This window comes from Podarcis cretensis (genome assembly GCF_951804945.1).
Source record: "Podarcis cretensis genome assembly, chromosome: 8".
Classification (NCBI taxonomy): domain Eukaryota; kingdom Metazoa; phylum Chordata; class Lepidosauria; order Squamata; family Lacertidae; genus Podarcis; species Podarcis cretensis.
The window spans coordinates 61,298,318-61,314,816 of record NC_137177.1 but is presented as its reverse complement, the minus strand read 5'-3'; the positions used below and the strand labels follow the sequence as shown (position 1 = coordinate 61,314,816).

General features: G+C 43.5%; 1 protein-coding gene across 6 annotated transcripts in view; it reads right to left on the bottom strand.

Moving 5' to 3' along the window:
* MYLK3 (myosin light chain kinase 3) overlaps positions 1-12,730 on the bottom strand; it is a 30,612-nt gene extending 17,882 nt beyond the window's left edge. For 2 of the 6 annotated variants that reach the window (XM_079988766.1, XM_079988768.1), the window contains exons 1-2: positions 12,708-12,730; positions 12,226-12,364 (exon numbers count right to left, since the gene is read on the bottom strand). In XM_079988766.1, the coding sequence (XP_079844892.1) occupies positions 12,226-12,364; positions 12,708-12,715 (147 nt within the window). In that variant the 5' untranslated portion in view covers positions 12,716-12,730. Of the gene's footprint in view, positions 1-1,550; positions 2,253-7,440; positions 7,654-12,225; positions 12,365-12,707 lie in introns of those variants that run through there. The other 4 variants (XM_079988767.1, XM_079988769.1, XM_079988764.1 and 1 more) reach the window with 3 other exon arrangements.
* Positions 12,731-16,499: the final 3,769 nt, after the last annotated feature.

Sequence of the window (16,499 nt, the reverse complement as noted above, 5' to 3'; positions counted from 1 at the left end):
CGTTAGGCCGGAGGCGTACCTCGAGTTGCCCTTGTCAAGGAGCTGTGTCGGCAACACACAAACACACACACAAATCACTTTACAGTGCTACCTCGGGTTACATGCGCTTCAGGTTACATACACTTCAGGTTATAGACTCCGCTAACCCAGAAATAGTACCTCAGGTTAAGAACTTTGCTTCAGGATTAGAACAGAAATCGTGCTCTGGCGGCGCGGCGGCAGCAAGAGGCCCCATTAGCTAAAGTGGTGCTTCAGGTTAAGAACAGTTTCAGGTTAAGAATGGACCTCCGGAACAAATTAAGTACTTAACCCAAGGTACCACTGTACTACAATAGACATATTAGAAACTACTACATTTTACATGAACCAAGTACTTAAAGCATCCAGAGTGAGGCGAGGAGGAAGGGCGGGGGGGAAATGCACATCTTTGTGCCGTAGTGCCATGAGGATAGAAGCTTCTCTTGCCGTTTGATCTCCCCGTGACAGCTGCAGCACATTGCCACATGCATATATGTCACGCACTCTATAGTCTCCAGCCGTCTTCCTTCATACCACCTTGCCATTTCTCCTACTGCTCAGTTCCCAGCTCTTGTCTAAACTCATGACCTTACACAGATAACTGGAGACATATTTCTGGGGTGATTTTTGTGAGCACGCACATGCACACCAGGCCTGCACCCCCTTGCTAATGCTGTTACACTTGATAATACTGACGCCGTCTCCTGCTACAAATGAATCTCAACAGGTCTATCCAGACAAAAGAACTTACGGAGAGATCGGCTGGATCAAGGGGGGGGGGTAACCATCTGGTCCAGCCCTCTTGGTGATGACTTACCAAAATTTAGACAACACATAACAAAGGCAAAACAGATAAAATTAACTGAACACATAAACAAATGCAATGAAACAGTGGTGCTATGTGTCAAGACAGCTCTTTTAGCAATTCATAAACAGAGACAAAAAAAGGAGTGTAAAGGCTTATAGAATATGTCTGCCTGAAAACTAAAAATTTATTTCTCTTTCAGGAAGGATAATCAGATGAAAGGATGGGCAGAATACCATGACAGAGAGAATGCTAAACTTAGCATTGAATCCTACAGTTCCAGGGCACAAACAATTTTATTCAAAAACTATCAACATTACATCCAGTTTCTCTCAGTGGTCAGCCAGCTGCCCCTGGGAAATATTGATCCAGCAGATATTGAAAATATGTTCCTTAGTTATGTATACTTGGGTTTTGTATTTTTATATTTTCATATTTTTTACCACTTCAAGGTCCTGACTCATCAGTTGAAGATCAGTTGTCTGGAATATAAAATCATACACAGTGGAAGGGGATCTAAAGCAGGGTGAGGACCTGTAGCCCTTATATTGTTGGACCACAGCTCCCAATATTGCTGGTCATTGACCATGCTAGCTGGGACTGATAGAAGTTAGAGGCCAACACCACCTGGAGGGTCATGGATTCCCCATCCCTCTAAATAAATGTGATATGATTTCTACTAATGCGGGAGGTCTTGAACAAGCAACGTGGGGAGAGGGGGACTCACCTCTTCTGCGGTTTCAAGCAGGCTCCCTTTCTGCCAAGGGACAACACCCTTCAGGATAAAATCCACAACCTTTGAGTTTTTGAAAGTCTCTCCCAAACATCTCACAACCTTGTCCACCGAGTCCACCATTTTCTCCATCTTCTCCAGCCTCTCCCTGTACTTTGAAGCATCTTGATGGGTCACTTTTATAAGCTTCAGGATCTCGGTACATGTGCTTTGGGTGTCCATTTGGTGAACCCCATCTTCAAATTTCAGGCCCCTTTTTACTCCACCGATCTGGTCAGCAGGCGTCCGTGAGACGGTGAGCCTGTGAAGGCCTTTCCCCAAATCATCGATCCCTTGGTTAACCTTCTGAAGCTTTCCCGTCATGTCTTCTTGAAAATTCAGCAGTTTGTCTACCTTCTCATTGAGAAGGTTCAGTTTTTGGTCCATTGTGCTTAAACTGTTCCCTTTCGTAACCCGTGTCTTATTTACAAACTCTTCGTCGATCTCCTGGTTGCTTTCAGACATTGTGGCAAAAAAAAAAAAAAAAAGGATTAGGCAGGTAGCCCCATTACTTGTTGAAATTAGAGGATAGCTCTATTAAATTCCATCTCGAGTTGGAAAGGAAGGAAAATTCTAGAACACTTTGTGAAGGCGTCACTAATTAGCTGCTATGTAAGATATTCCTCCTGCAGGCTTATAATGATGATCTTAACTTGGCGGTGGGCTTGAGGGATGTCTCCCCCTCCCTCTTGGCCTTCTGACGTCACAGAATCGTTTAAAATTCTTTCCTTGAGAGGCTGTTGATAACCAAGCATGTTGAGAATTGGCAATGGTCATGTAGCAGACATCCCCACCCAGAGAAAGGAGAGGGCAAGAATGTTTTGCTGTTTTCCCCCTACTCCTTGCGGAAGGCCAGCGGTGTGCACTGAAACCACATAAAATGCTTTGCTTCGTCCGAAGAGGCAAGGATGGAATTGAGCTGGATACAACATGGTATGGCCTAAAAGAAGCCAGCATTGTGAAAACAGAAATGTGCGCACAATGATCAAAACACATACATGCCTTCCGCGCCCAAGCTTGGCCGGCAGTTGAAATTTAAAAATAGACCGTCATGACAGCGATATGGAGTATATATCTACTGCCAGCATGCCTTTGTCAACTGAAACAACTCAAACTGAATTCTTCATTCGGTGCCAAGAGAGCCCCCAGTGTAAAAGGAAAGGGGGGGAGAGAAAATCTCCGCAGAATGGCATGTCAACATTGTTTCCACAATTAACGGTAAAATAATTAGCCCTCAAAAATGATTTTCCCACAAAAATTACTGAGGCTCTAATGCTGGAAATGTTTGCAGCACCTGAATCTCGCTGAAATCATTGGGCCAGGCTAATTCTTACAAGCTTTTGATTATGTGTTTGTTTTGGTAGCTCCATCTGTACCGAGGTGTCTGTGTGTGTGTGTGTGTGTGTGTGTGTGTGTGTGTGAGAGAGAGAGAGAGAGAGAGAGAGAGAGAGAGAGAGAGGGAATCTTCTTTCCATTAGCAGTAACTGGAGTTACTGCTCCCAGCCACCACACCAACTCCCAGCCACCACACCAACCATGGGAATAGCTCCCCAACCAGTCCCTTTTGATACCCGGGTCTCCCACAACCTTCCTCTCAGTGTGTGCTTTCTGACACATGCTCACCTGCCAACTTAGATCTCTGTGACATTTTCATTTGACGTCAGTCGCACGTACAAGAATAATTTATCGGTTGAAGCATAGGCTCGGCAGTTCCACAACAACAGAGAGCCAAGGAAGGGGTAACAGCTTGAGCAGAGGAGCAGTCATGCCTGGCAACAGTAATACTTAGCTGTCAAGCATTCAAAGCACATTGATTCTCTTGTCACAAACCTCACAATGACCCTATGAGGTAGGCCAAGACCATTATCTTCCTACTGCAGGGGCAGGAGTCTGAGTCCTTCCAAGAAGAATATCCAGCGCATTCACAGCAGAGATGAAATTCAGACCAAGAACTCTTTCATTCACAGCTTAATTAATTTTTAAAAGCTACTGGTATTTTGAGAAGAAGTTCTTGGATCTTAATACTTTGCCAATTGGTGCCTTGCAACATCTGGATTTGGCTAATGAGCTCTCAAGAATGATATGCCTGGTTCCTTCACTGTCTGCTGTAGGAAAGGCAATGAAGACTATTTTATTTACCACAGGTGTGCACAGAAGGTAGATCTGAATCTACTGGAAGATCTCCAGGTGATTTCTAGTAGAGCAGCAAGAGTTTCCGATCACCTAACCATAGTATTCATTCATTGGTTTATTTATATACAGTGGTACCTCGGGTTACAAACGCTTCAGGTTACAAATGCTTCGGCTTACAGTCTCCACTAACCCGGAAGTAGTACCTCGGGTTAAGAACTTTACCTCAGGATGAGAACAGAAATCACGTGGCGGCAGTGGGAGGCCCCATTAGCTAAAGTGGTAATAATAATAATAATAATAATAATAATAATAATAATAATTTATTATTTATACCCCGCCCATCTGGCTGTGCCTCCCCAGCCACTCTGGGCGGCTTCCATAGAAAGCAAAAATACAATAAAATATCACACGTTAAAAACTTCCCTGAACAGGGCTGCCTTAAGATGTCTTCTGAATGTCAGGTAGTTGTTAATCGCTTTGACATCTGCTGGAAGGGTGTTCCACAGGGCGGGCGCCACTACCGAGAAGGCCCTCTGCCTGGTTCCCTGTAGCTTTACTTCTTGCAATGAGGGAACCGCCAGAAGGCCCTCGGCGCTAGACCTCAGCGTCCGGGCAGAATGATGGGGGTGGAGACGCTCCTTCAGGTATACTGGACCGAGGCCGTTTAGGGCTTTAAAGGTCAGCACCAACACTTTGAATTGTGCTCGGAAACGTACTGGGAGCCAATGTAGGTCTTTCAAGACCGGTGTTATATGGTCTCGGTGGCCGCCCCCAGTCACCAGTACCTCAGGTTAAGAACGTTTTCAGGTTAAGAACAGACCTCCAGAACAAATTAAGTTTGTAACCAGAGGTACCACTGTACTGCTTTTAGCCCAAACTGCCCCCCCCCCAACACACAAGCGGGAAACCAATTAAAACAAATACAGGATATAATAGAAGTACAGTAAATGCAAATGCAAATGCACAATAAATAAATACAATAAGTTAATACAAATCTAAAAGAGCAAAAACTACCAGAAGCACCATCAATCATATTGAAAATACATACATGAGCCACATTCATACTGTCATCAGAGATACAGCTCCTCAGCATCTACCTCGCATGTAGAAGTCACGTTGACTCATATCTTTGCACCTGCTTCTCTCTATCACCCAGGTGCAAGCCCATCCTCAGAACCATCATCAAAGGGAATGTTCTCAGCCTCACCATATCCCAAAGGAGATACCCAAAAGGGATAAACTCTTTTGATGTCTTCCTTTCGGTGTCTCCCCACTTGGAGCCACATTCCCAGGTCTGGTCTGTCAGCAGCAACTGACCACCTACAGAAGCCTCTACATGAATCAACTTGCCTCTAAAAACAGCTACAGGCCTGACAAAATCCCTGAGTTCCCTGCGAAGGGGGGTTGATTTTTAAACCATACTGGAAGCTGTAGTTCTGTGCAGGGAACGGAGGTCTCCTAAAAACTCTCAGCACCCTTAACAAACAACAGTTCCCACGGTTCTTTGAGGGAACCTATGACCGTTTAAAGTCATATGAAGATACTTAAAATGTAACGTGCAGGTGGGGCCCATGAGCCTGGGTTCAGAGTACATGTGGAGCAAAACTTTGGCTTAGCTCAGCATGATGTAGGAGTAAAAAGTTATGGAAGGAGCAACGAGGCTGCAAGTGACTCTCTTGGAAGCTGCATTCATGTGGTCCCAGGTAAACCATGGTTTGGCTTACCATGACGCATGAGTTAGGCCATTAATGGTCCCTTCAGATGCCCTTTCCGTTGTGAATCCATGATTATTTGTATTGGGGCAGTTATACATGATGTGTTTTCTTTTTTTCCCTTTTTTAAAATAATATTTATTAAATTTTCCATTTTAACAATCCTATAAAAACCACATTAAAACATTCCAAATTATGATACAATCAAAAAAGCCAAATATTCAATGCCAAATTATATATCTTTTGGGTGACTTCCCATGCTCTGAAGTTTTCAATATTGTTCGCACCTGCAAAAATTTCATGGTAGACATACTGTTTCATTTCCAATCAACTCGTTGCCAAAATTCTGCAACTTTTTATACCACAAATATTCCTGTCTACTTTATTTCTTACCTACCTACAAGCAGGCCCCCAGCGCAAGAGCCCTCTCCCCTCCTGTGGTTTACCACAACTGGTAGTCAGAAGCATGGCTACCTCCAACAGTGGAGGCAGAGCCGAGCCGTTGTGGCTAGCAGCCATTGACAGCATTATCCTCCGTGACTTTGTCCAACCCTCTTTTAAAGCCATCCAAGTTGGTGGCCATCTAACGATCAACACATTTGCTTGGAAATAAGCCCTCATTTTGATGTAGAAAAGTGTGATATGTTTTCAAGGTGAAAACAGTAAGAGGAGCACCTGTAACTACCATAATCTCTCTATAGTTGGCTGGATGCCTGTCAATTATAAAATGACAGTGATGGAGACAACAGAAGGGAATTCTACGATATCAGTGCCAAGTCAGGTGAAGATATGGAGCCTGTTTGCAACTGCCACACCATCTGCCTTTAACCAGGTGGTCATTTGTGGGTGGAGCAGGGAGGGGCTGTGGGGCCTAGAACTTCAGCACCAAAGTCCAGCCCTAGCTGCATTGCTGTTCTTCACTGAAAATCAATTGTGGATTTAAGGGATTAGAAAAATTGTGGACAACTTTAGGCCTCCACTGCAACTCTCACTTCTAGATTTACTGGCTGGTTCTGATGAGTGATGGAGCTCAACAACATCTGTAGCGTCACAAGGTCCCCAGTCCCAGGATTAGAGGAATGCACATTTAAAAGCAAAGGTTTCTATCCTTTAAGTAAATCACCAAGGTTATTACTCATTCCCCACCCCTCAAAAGCCCCCTCTCCCTGTCATCTCTGATAAATGATTAAGTGACATACTCAGAGAAAAACTAGAAACAAAGAATCTAGCTATGTTGCTTTCTTTCTTTCTTTTTCCCCCCAAATTTTTTATTCATTTTATAATACAAATAAAAAACACAAACAGAAAAAGACAAACAATATGAACAAATTCTTGTCATATCCTTATTTTTTTAAACATTGTTAAGTGGGCTTCCCCAAGTCCCACCTATCTGATTTTCATTTTATGCTATGTTGCTTTCTTGGGCAAAAAGAAGAATAACTGAACAGTTTTCAGCAGGAAACTCCTTGAAGTTCATCCCTCTCTTTGCATGATTTGTGACAGTTTTCCAGTGAAACCATTCCAGACCTTACCTCCCCCCCCCCCAACCTCCAATGATGATGTACTATTAACACATATAGGACAGGACAGAGGAAAACAACAACACAATGGTGCTAAGATTTGGAAGAAAAGCAGAACAAAATGAAAATAATTTAAATAGGAACCATTCTGGACAAACATACACAGAGATCCCTTGTTGTATTTATGACTTTTTATTCATTATTATCATAATCTGGTCCTCTCTTATGCCATTATTCATCAGACAAGACTGCATGCATCAAAACAGTGCACATCAATGAGATTTAAAAAAAAAAATGTAACATACAATTAAAACCAAAACCAGCACACATCCCTAGGTTAGCTGCAACAGCCTCAGCTAATTGGAAAGGGTCTGAGACAAAATGCAACACAGTCAATTAGACCTTACATATAAGCAGTTTTTAAAGTTACTTTTAAATATATATATATTTACAAATATATAAATATATATATTTGCTTACCGCAAACTTCTTTATGTAATCGGAAACGCAAGACCCTCCCATGCTCAAGCGAAGCGTCTTATGCAACGGGGATCCTTGATACAGCGTCCCCATTCCCTCCCCCTTTGGCCTTGTTGCTGGGCCAAACCACCAAGGCGTCCTGCAGCTATTGACTGCATTAAGAAACAAAGCCTCTGTGGACATTGCCATAACAGGCATTCCGCTTTATCTGCCACTACACAAGGCATTTCAGCCACTTCCTTATCTCCCAAGCCCTGGCTTTTATCTGTATTCCTACAGCTCACTTCCTGGGTCACTGATAAAGTCTGTGGGTGCAAAAACAGAGGATGCTGTTAATTTGAAGTCCCCCCCAAGAGGGCACCCTCCCCCTCCACATTGTTACCCCTTGTAATTTGGCTATTGGATGAGCAAAAAATGTGTGTGAAAGGTATAAGGATGAGCACAACTTGGTTGGCTTTAAAAGAGGATTAGACAAATTCATGGAGGAGAAGGGGGTTATTGGGTTTATATTTTGATTATATATTGTGTGGATTTGTATTTTGATTTTCTATGAACCGCCCTGAGACCTCCGTGTACAGGGCGGTATATAAATTCAATAAATAAGAATAAAATAATAATGTTGATGGCTACTCAGGATGGCTGTGCTCTGCCTCCACAGTCAGAGGCAGCAATGTGTCTGAATACCAGTTGCTGGAAACTTGTGGAGCTTATGAATCTGCCTTGTTTTCATCAACCATAGTTATGGTTAAGCACAGATGAGGGTTCAGGCAAAGCACTAAACAGAAGGGAAAGCTTCTGATCTCTTTTTGACTACACCAGTGTAGTGTAGTGGTTAAGAGCGGTAGTCTTGTAATCTGGGGAACCGGGTTCGAGTCTCCGCTCCTCCACATGCAGCTGCTGGGTGACCTTGGGCTAGTCTCACTTCTTTGAAGTCTCTCAGCCCCACTTACCTCACAGAGTGTTTGTTGTGGGGGAGGAAGGGAAAGGAGAATGTTAGCCGCTTTGAGACTCCTTAAAGGGAGTGAAAGGCGGGATATCAAATCCAAACTCTTCTTCCTCTTCTTCTTCTTACACCCAAGGAAGGGAAGTGTGAGCTCAGCGGGAGGCTATGCCCATTCTTGTCACTCCAAACTATGGTTTGCTATGCCATCACTGTACAGAATCCATTGAGTTGGCCAGAAATTCTCTTGATCCTCATTGCCAGCAATGAAGACCTAGCTTTTGAATAAGGGTGTGACTCCACTAGCCCATATCGCTCCATCCCCAACACTCCTCTCTCCTTTTCACAATGCTTATTTGCCCTTGAGGGTGGGGGACGGGCTTACTTTTGCCTGTGAAACACAGTGCATAGGACTGAATAGGCTGATTGACAATACAAGTGCTCAACAGGAATAGTCAAGAGGCCTCGAAACACAGGGAAGGCTGATTCTCCCTTCCCGCCCCCCACATGATGCCCCGAGTTGGGAGGTGGAGAGACTTACCTCAAACTACCCAGAGTGCTTGTCTCTGAGGCAGTTTTAATCGACTGGGCCAGGCTAGCTTATTTGTCTTATGGCAACTATGTCAATCTCAGTTTCTCTTGGCATCTCATGTGCAACTCTTGAAGGAGGGCTATGTTGTTTTGGAAGGGCATATTGTTTCGGAAAGTATGAACTCGGCAAGTGCACCATTAAATGAAAACTGAATTTAATTTCTCATAAGAAGAGCCTGCTGGATCAGGCCAAAGGCCCATGTAGTACAGCAGTCCTGTTCACACAATAGCCAAGCAGATGCTTCCAGATGTGGAGGCAGAGCATAGCCATCATCGCTAGTAGCCATCGATAGCCCTCCCCACCCCCATGAACTATGGCTTGAGGACACCTTGTTTCCACTAACCACAGCTAAGATGTACCTCTGTCTGATTGAGATTAAATGACAAATAAACAAATAGAAACCTGAAGTGAATGTTCCCAGAAGGCTCTTTACAGCTGCATGCAAAAGGTCCCAGGTTCAAGAACCAGCATATCTAGCTAGTGCTGGAAAAGGCCCCTGTCTGAAACCCTGGAGAGCCATTCCCTGTGAGTGTAGCAGTATTTCCCGAATTTGTGTCTCCAGCTGTTTTTGGACTACAACTCCCATAACCCCAAGCTAGCAAGACCAGCGGGCAGGGATGATGGGTATTGTAGTCCAAAAGCAGCTGGAGACCCAAGTTTGGGGAACCCTGGTTTAGATAGTATTGAACAAAATGGAACAATGGTCTGTTTCGCTACAAACCAGCTTCCTGCCGCTCTCAGCTGAAGCTATGTGCATCGGTCCCTTCCCCTAGTGACAGAGGCAAAATTCAGACAGTGAACTTCCTGGATCATAGATCTTAGCCATTAAGTTCCACCCGCAGAGAAAAGGAGCTTATTGAAGGAAGTGATGCAAATATGATAAACAACCATGTTTAGATAGAGGCACTTGAGGAAAGTCAATATTTTTGTTTGCAAATAACACTATTATCCTGTGCTTTGCAGAGGGGAGGCGTACACATAGCGGCAAATGCACGTAGAACTAGCGAGTGCCAAAGAAGAAAAAGGACAAGGCTTGCGTGATCGAGTGGGTCCCTGTTAGGAAATTTGGCAGCCAGGCTGGAACAAACACACTCACCACCCTGCCACCCTCCATTAGCAGCTCTAAATAGAGAATGCTAGTGTCCTGCATTGTCTTCAATCAATGCATGTCTTACATGCAATTCGTGGAGATAATTCCATTGATTGATCAGCTTCTCTGAGCCGTTCTGCTTTATCTTCTGCAAGCCAGAATATGTTGTTCCTCTTCATATTTCTCAGATTCAAAAAGAGGCAGGCAGGGAGAAAGCAAACGTGTTTGGGATTTGGGAGGAAAAGTAAAATGGCCAGCATGTTCTCCATTTGGCGTTACAAATCTGTTAACCCTAACTGTTCCCAAGAGAATATTGGAAGCGGCAACATGGCTGTGAGAGAACTGCTTCCAAGAGAGTTTTGCAGCACAGATCATTTCAGATACTGAATTTTAAAAAAAAACATCTTATGCCACCTACTCTAAACAGAACGGTTCCCAAACACTAGACTTTAATAACATTTCAAAAATATGCACCAGCAAATTCGAGCCATCAAATTCCCAAGACGAAGCCTAGTCCATAGTTTGGTGCTACACAAAGGTACCTGGAAGTCTAAAGCTCATAAACAGCTTCCTTCTCCTTTCGTATTTGTTTCCTGATTTGCTGCAAACCATAGTTTGTCATTACATCTGAATTGCCAAGCTGTAGTTTACAACTGTCCTGCAAATCAGAATTGCAAACCGGTGTCTGGTTATGGTTTGAAACCCATAGACTCGGATATCCAAACAAGAGAGCCATTCCATTTGCAGAAGAGGCTGCAATCCAGCAGAGACTTACACAAATATTTCACTGCTGCCTGCAGCCCCCTTGCCATTTCCCATAAAAATGGCTGTACCACACACACACACACATACACACACGGCACCCTTCCACTTGCAGGAGATGAAAAAACGCTGGTTCATGAGCAGACTTCCATTTAGGGATCTCTGGACCCAACCCATAGTTTCCTGTTTCGACGTAACAACCAGCTATGGTTTTCTAAAACCCAGGAAGCAGCCAATTACTCTGAGGATGTGAGGGGAGGGGGGAGGATGTGCCTCTTTCAAGGCTTGCTTTCATAGCTCTGAGCTACATTTTGCCATTTTGTCTGAACTGAGTCAAATAGCACTGTCAGTCAAGTAGCTGACAATTTTCAATATTATGCGATAGATCAAGAAAACATAACAAGAAAATGTGCCCCGTTCTCGCAAGAGAACATATACTGCTCCTGTTACAATGAGACAGCGTGACGGTTGAATTCAAAGAGTGGAACTAGATGGGAATAAGAGACACATGATTTGTGCTGACATTCAGGGCAGAGAGATGCAATCCCACTTTGCCTACTCTTTGTGTCTGCAAAAGTTCCAGGGTGGACAAACTGCTTCATTTGCAATCATTGTGTGTCCTACAACTTCCTGATAAAATCCTCTAACTTTTCATACTGCCAATTTTCTGGGGTTATTGTTTTGTTGCTCTGTAGAACAAGAGCGTCCCTCCAGGTAGCAATAACATAACAACATTAAGGAGGTATTACAAAACATTATATTGTGGTTATTAATCATCTTCTAAACCACCACCACAAGGCGATTTACACGTAAGATGGTTAAAAAGAGTTGCAAACACAGAAACATATATATTTAAATCAAGACAGAAGAACCCACACTTTGGAACTCCCTGCCTATTGATACCAGGCAGGTGTCTTCACTGTACTCTTTTAAGCTTCTGCTTAAAGAATTTTTCTTTAAACCAGCCTACCAAGATAGTCAGAATGATCATACTTGTTTCAATCTGTTCTTAGTTTATTACTGCTTTAAATTTGTTCAATTGTTTTAAGTTATTGTTGTCCGTTGTTTTTACTGGAAAAAAATTATCATTTTATCCTTTTTGATCAAACTGCTTTGATCCTGGGAAAGATTGTCAGAACAAGCATGTCTTCAATTGTTTCCAGAAAGTACAGATAGCCTGCACCTGTCGTATCTCAACAGGAATGCTAAGAAAGCAGCACAATGTGTGGACGGCCCGGGATAATTCCACCACTAATCCATTACAATTGCATGTTGCAGAAAAACACCAGCCTGGAAGGGGGCCCCCGGCTACAACTTCACATTCATGATTCGCAAGAAATATGCCTGAAAGCACCACAAATACAAAGAAAAGCCAGCATTGCCCATTCCACTGGTACCTACCCTTTCATTCGTCTTCCATCCGTGCACCAAAGCCGCACTGGATACCAGCATATAGCACTTCCGAGGAGCAGCAGCAGGGGAGACGAAGGAATGCAGCGCAACACTGAAAGCCTGGAAGATGGGCTGGGAGGGCAGAAGCCTTAAATTACAAAACGAAAGATGTAAAAGGACCGTTGCAAACTGTTATCGGGGGAAAGGGGAAAAAGGGAACATACACTTATGGATCTGTAAAGGTCTCCAGCAGAAGAGGCATCATGCAGCAGCCGGAACTACACTGACTGTCCTGCCTTGGCACAAACATATTTCAATAGGGTGCTCCGCTCCAAATGGATTAGAGCGAAAGGTCAGGGAGCCACAAGGCTCTCTCCACAGCTAATTAGTATCTATTTGTCTCCTGCATCTCTTAACACACAGGGAGGAAATCCCCCCAGGACCAAAGGCGTTCCATTTTTAAACCTTCCCCCATAAGGCTAATCACATACATATACATCCTGGCAACATTGCCAGGGACAGGACACTTCTCCTGCCTGTTTCTCATTTTTGAGGTAGGATACATGAGGCTGGGGAAAAAATCAGGACTTGTTCCTTGTTTATAAAATGCAGTTTCCCAGCGTAGGTTGCCCTCTGGAGACGGGTTTAGGCCATGGCCTCTTTTTAAAGAAAAAGAAAGTTTGTGTGTGTGTGTGTGTGTATTTATTACAGTGAGTAGAAAACAGAAAATTTAATTTCTTAAAGCAAAACATGTTGGCTTCCACCTTCATTGGTTGCGCTAATAAAAATGATGCCGTTTTCATGTATTATAAAAAAATACCAATCCTTTTCCCTTATGAGGTATCCAAGAGCCCAAATAAGAGTTCTTAAGTAGGTTCTCTATCGGCAGAAAATAATCAACCAGGCCAACCAGAGAATATTGAAAAGCAAAGCAGCTAGTAAGCATATTTATTAAACTGTTGCAACAGGGTCCCCCGCTCACCCCACACAGGGAGGGAGGAGAGGAACCCCGAACAATGGTGTGCAAGCTCTTATATAGGGTGCCCACTTAGGCTTCACCGAAAAGAAGAGGAAATGCATAATGAAAGGAGGCTTAAAACAGCAGAGGGTTTCCAACCTAATGGCAACTTTTCCATCCAGGCAACCTTCCAGAGTGATGGATGAGGTGTTTAAAAAATAAACAGCTCACCAGCATGGGCCTGGAGCGTACCAGCAGTAAAAGTATTGGGTGTGGGCCAGAAAGTAGTTTCAGCTGAAAGCATGTGGCAAGGAAAGGGTAAGGCAAATCGCTCCCTCCCGAGGGTGCTTTGCAAATAAGAAGGGGCAGCCAGGGCTACCAGGCAGCAGCATGGCATGCCCTTTGTTTCTAATGGCCAAATAGCCACAGTACAGCAGTATACAGGGTGTATGGTTTTTTCTCTTGGGAATATACTGCCACCTAGCCGTAGAAGTTGCCATGTATCTTCCCCCCGCCCCCCCAAGTCAGGCTTTAAAGCAAGAGAATATCATGGGGCTCCCCCTCCAGGCCAGCCTGCTAAATGAGCAGTCGTCCTGATCTTGTTTCCATAAAGCTTACACAGTATTTTATTATTATTATGCCTGGGCTTTGACAAGCATTTGCTCCGATTTATTGTTAATCATATTTTTCTTTCCTGCGTGCATCTGGAATGTTGTTTGAAAGAATGCAAATCATGTGTACATCATTGAGCTCCGCAGTTTTGCTTTCATCTCTGATTACTTTGAACAAGAAGTGTAGAATGGGGAAAGAGAAGCCGCCTCTTCCCAATTTGGATTTTCAATAGGTGCCAAGCATGAATGACTGCTAGATAAAGTCCCAAATACATCCTCCAGATGAGCATTGATCCTGACTCACAGAGCATTGATCTTTATTTTGTTGGCAGTATGGTTTATGCAGCAATGTGCATCCCTTCTGAAAGGCTTGCAGGGTGTTTATTAGAGATGGGAGGATCAGTTAATTTTGGTTCTGTTTCTCATTCTTAAATTCTGTTTTCTACATTTTGCACCAATTCAAAAAGAAATCCTCATGAAAATTCATCAGTGCTTTATTTCAAATTTTCCCCAATAAACACTTTTTATATGGTTTTTACAAATAGAGTTTTGCAAGCTATTTTCCCGAATATACAGCATATTTGCATGTTATAGTCACTAATGTTTTCATTTCCACGTGCACTTTCCCCTAATATATGCATTTTTGTGAACGCTGGAGAACCTTGTTAGAAAACTCAAATAAGTGCAAATTTCAAATAATAGCTATGTTTCGGTTTGCATATTTTCAAAAGGCAAATTTGATAGTTTTGGATTTAAATGCATAGTCCATTTTTCCTCCATTCCTAGTGTTTCTGCATCTTTCTGTTAATCAGATGTTGACCTCACACTGGCCGAGGCTGTTGGGAGTCCAACAACCACCTGGAAAGACACAAGCTTCACATCTATGTCACCCATGGTGGCATGATCGGAAGTTCCTAAAATTATGCATGACATGGAAAAAAATGGATAGGAAAGTTTTTCTCCCTGTCTCATAATGGCAGAACTAGTTGGCATCCAATGAAGCTGAATGTTGGAAGATGCAAGACAGAGAAAAGTCCCCCTTCATGCAGCAGTTAAAGTATGGATGCAGGATGCAGTGATGGCCACCAACCTAGATAGCTTTAAAAGATTGGAAAAAATAATGGGAGGGCTATTGGTGGCTACTAGCCACAATGGCTAAGCTCTACCTCCACCGTCAGATACATCTTGGCTCTGAATACCACTTGCTGGTATACACAGTGTGCTGCTCTGCTCAGGTCCAGCTTGCCGGCTTCCCATCGGCATCTGGCTGGTCGCAGTGAGAACAGGATGCTGGGCTAGATGGATCACTGGCCTGATCCAGCAGGGCACTTCTTATGCTCTTACATTCCAAATTGCTGCTGTTCACAGACCAGAATGTAAATAAATACGATGTTGGTGCTTTTCCAAAGCTGTTCCAAGTTGTCCATATAGGTATAGGTTTGGGGGGGGAGGGTAGGGAGAGACACATATCTTATTAGTTCTATTTCCATAATTGCTCCTGGCCTCAAGTACTTAAAGCAACGGCAAGCTTGTCCGCTTGCTGTAAATAAGCACCCGAAGTCCAGCTTTCCAAGGCTCAAAGACAACTCAGCGCCAATGTTCTCCATGCACAACGAATTAAAAATGGAGAGGCACAGCCTACAATTTGAAGAGCTAGAGAACTGGGCAGGAAGGTAGAGGGGGGGGTAAGAGAAACCACACAACAGAAACAAAAGCTCCCCACAATGTTATAAATTATAGGCTTTGCTTGCAGGAAGTGAAATGATTTTCCAGTGAAGTGAAGAGTTATTTTTAATCGCATTCGAAATTAAAGAGGCAACAGCTTATTTTTTCCCTGCGGAGAGGCTGGTTTCTTGAGAGGGTTTCCCAAAAGACAAAATATATGCTTTACCAAAGAAATTTGTTTCCATTTTTTTAAAGATCTTCATATATATATATATATATAATTGCATTCTGAAAGATATTGGGAAGTTTTCTCCATTCGACTGTCAACAGCTTTTCATGGGCTGTTCTGCTTATCCTCATTAGAAAGCCCTTCAAGGCACTCACTTAGCCCACTCAGTCGCAAGGGTCCACGATGCCCCCTGGAAAAAGGAATTCTTATCATCAGCATGCAAAAGAAAAGCATTTCAAGTAAACTAAATGACCTAGCAGTACCAGGTTTGAACCAGTAGGTGGCTTGCGGCCCAAACTTGGCCTCTGACGGAATTGTAGTGGCCCCAGGCTGTGGAGTCTGAGCATGCTCAGTGGCCATGGAATGACTGTTGGAAGGGGCAGGCATAAAATTAAGAGGGGATGTAACAGAGTGTCCTGGAAAAGGGCAGTGTGTCTGCTTGCCGGCTAGAAACAGCACTGCATACTGTTGCCTTTTCTTGCAGGCCCAGCTGGCTCCCTCTGTTTTCAATGTTCAAGTATGAGTGTTGTTGACTATGTATCCAAAATGGGACCACCTGCAGATAAGCTATGGAAATACTTCTATAAATAAAACAAACAAGGTTTGCACAAGTGCAAAGCATCTCTAGGGAAAAAACCTAAAACAGCCCAACATGGAATCCGGAAGATTTCCTAGCAAGACTTCAGGTCTTCCCTGTTAAAAACCCTTTTAGTCTTACAGCAAAAGTATGGGTCATCCCGCCCCCCCTCTCCACACACTTCAAAGCTGCTGTTTTCGTCACATGTAGATGTATGCATAGTTAATCAAACTAGTTTGATTC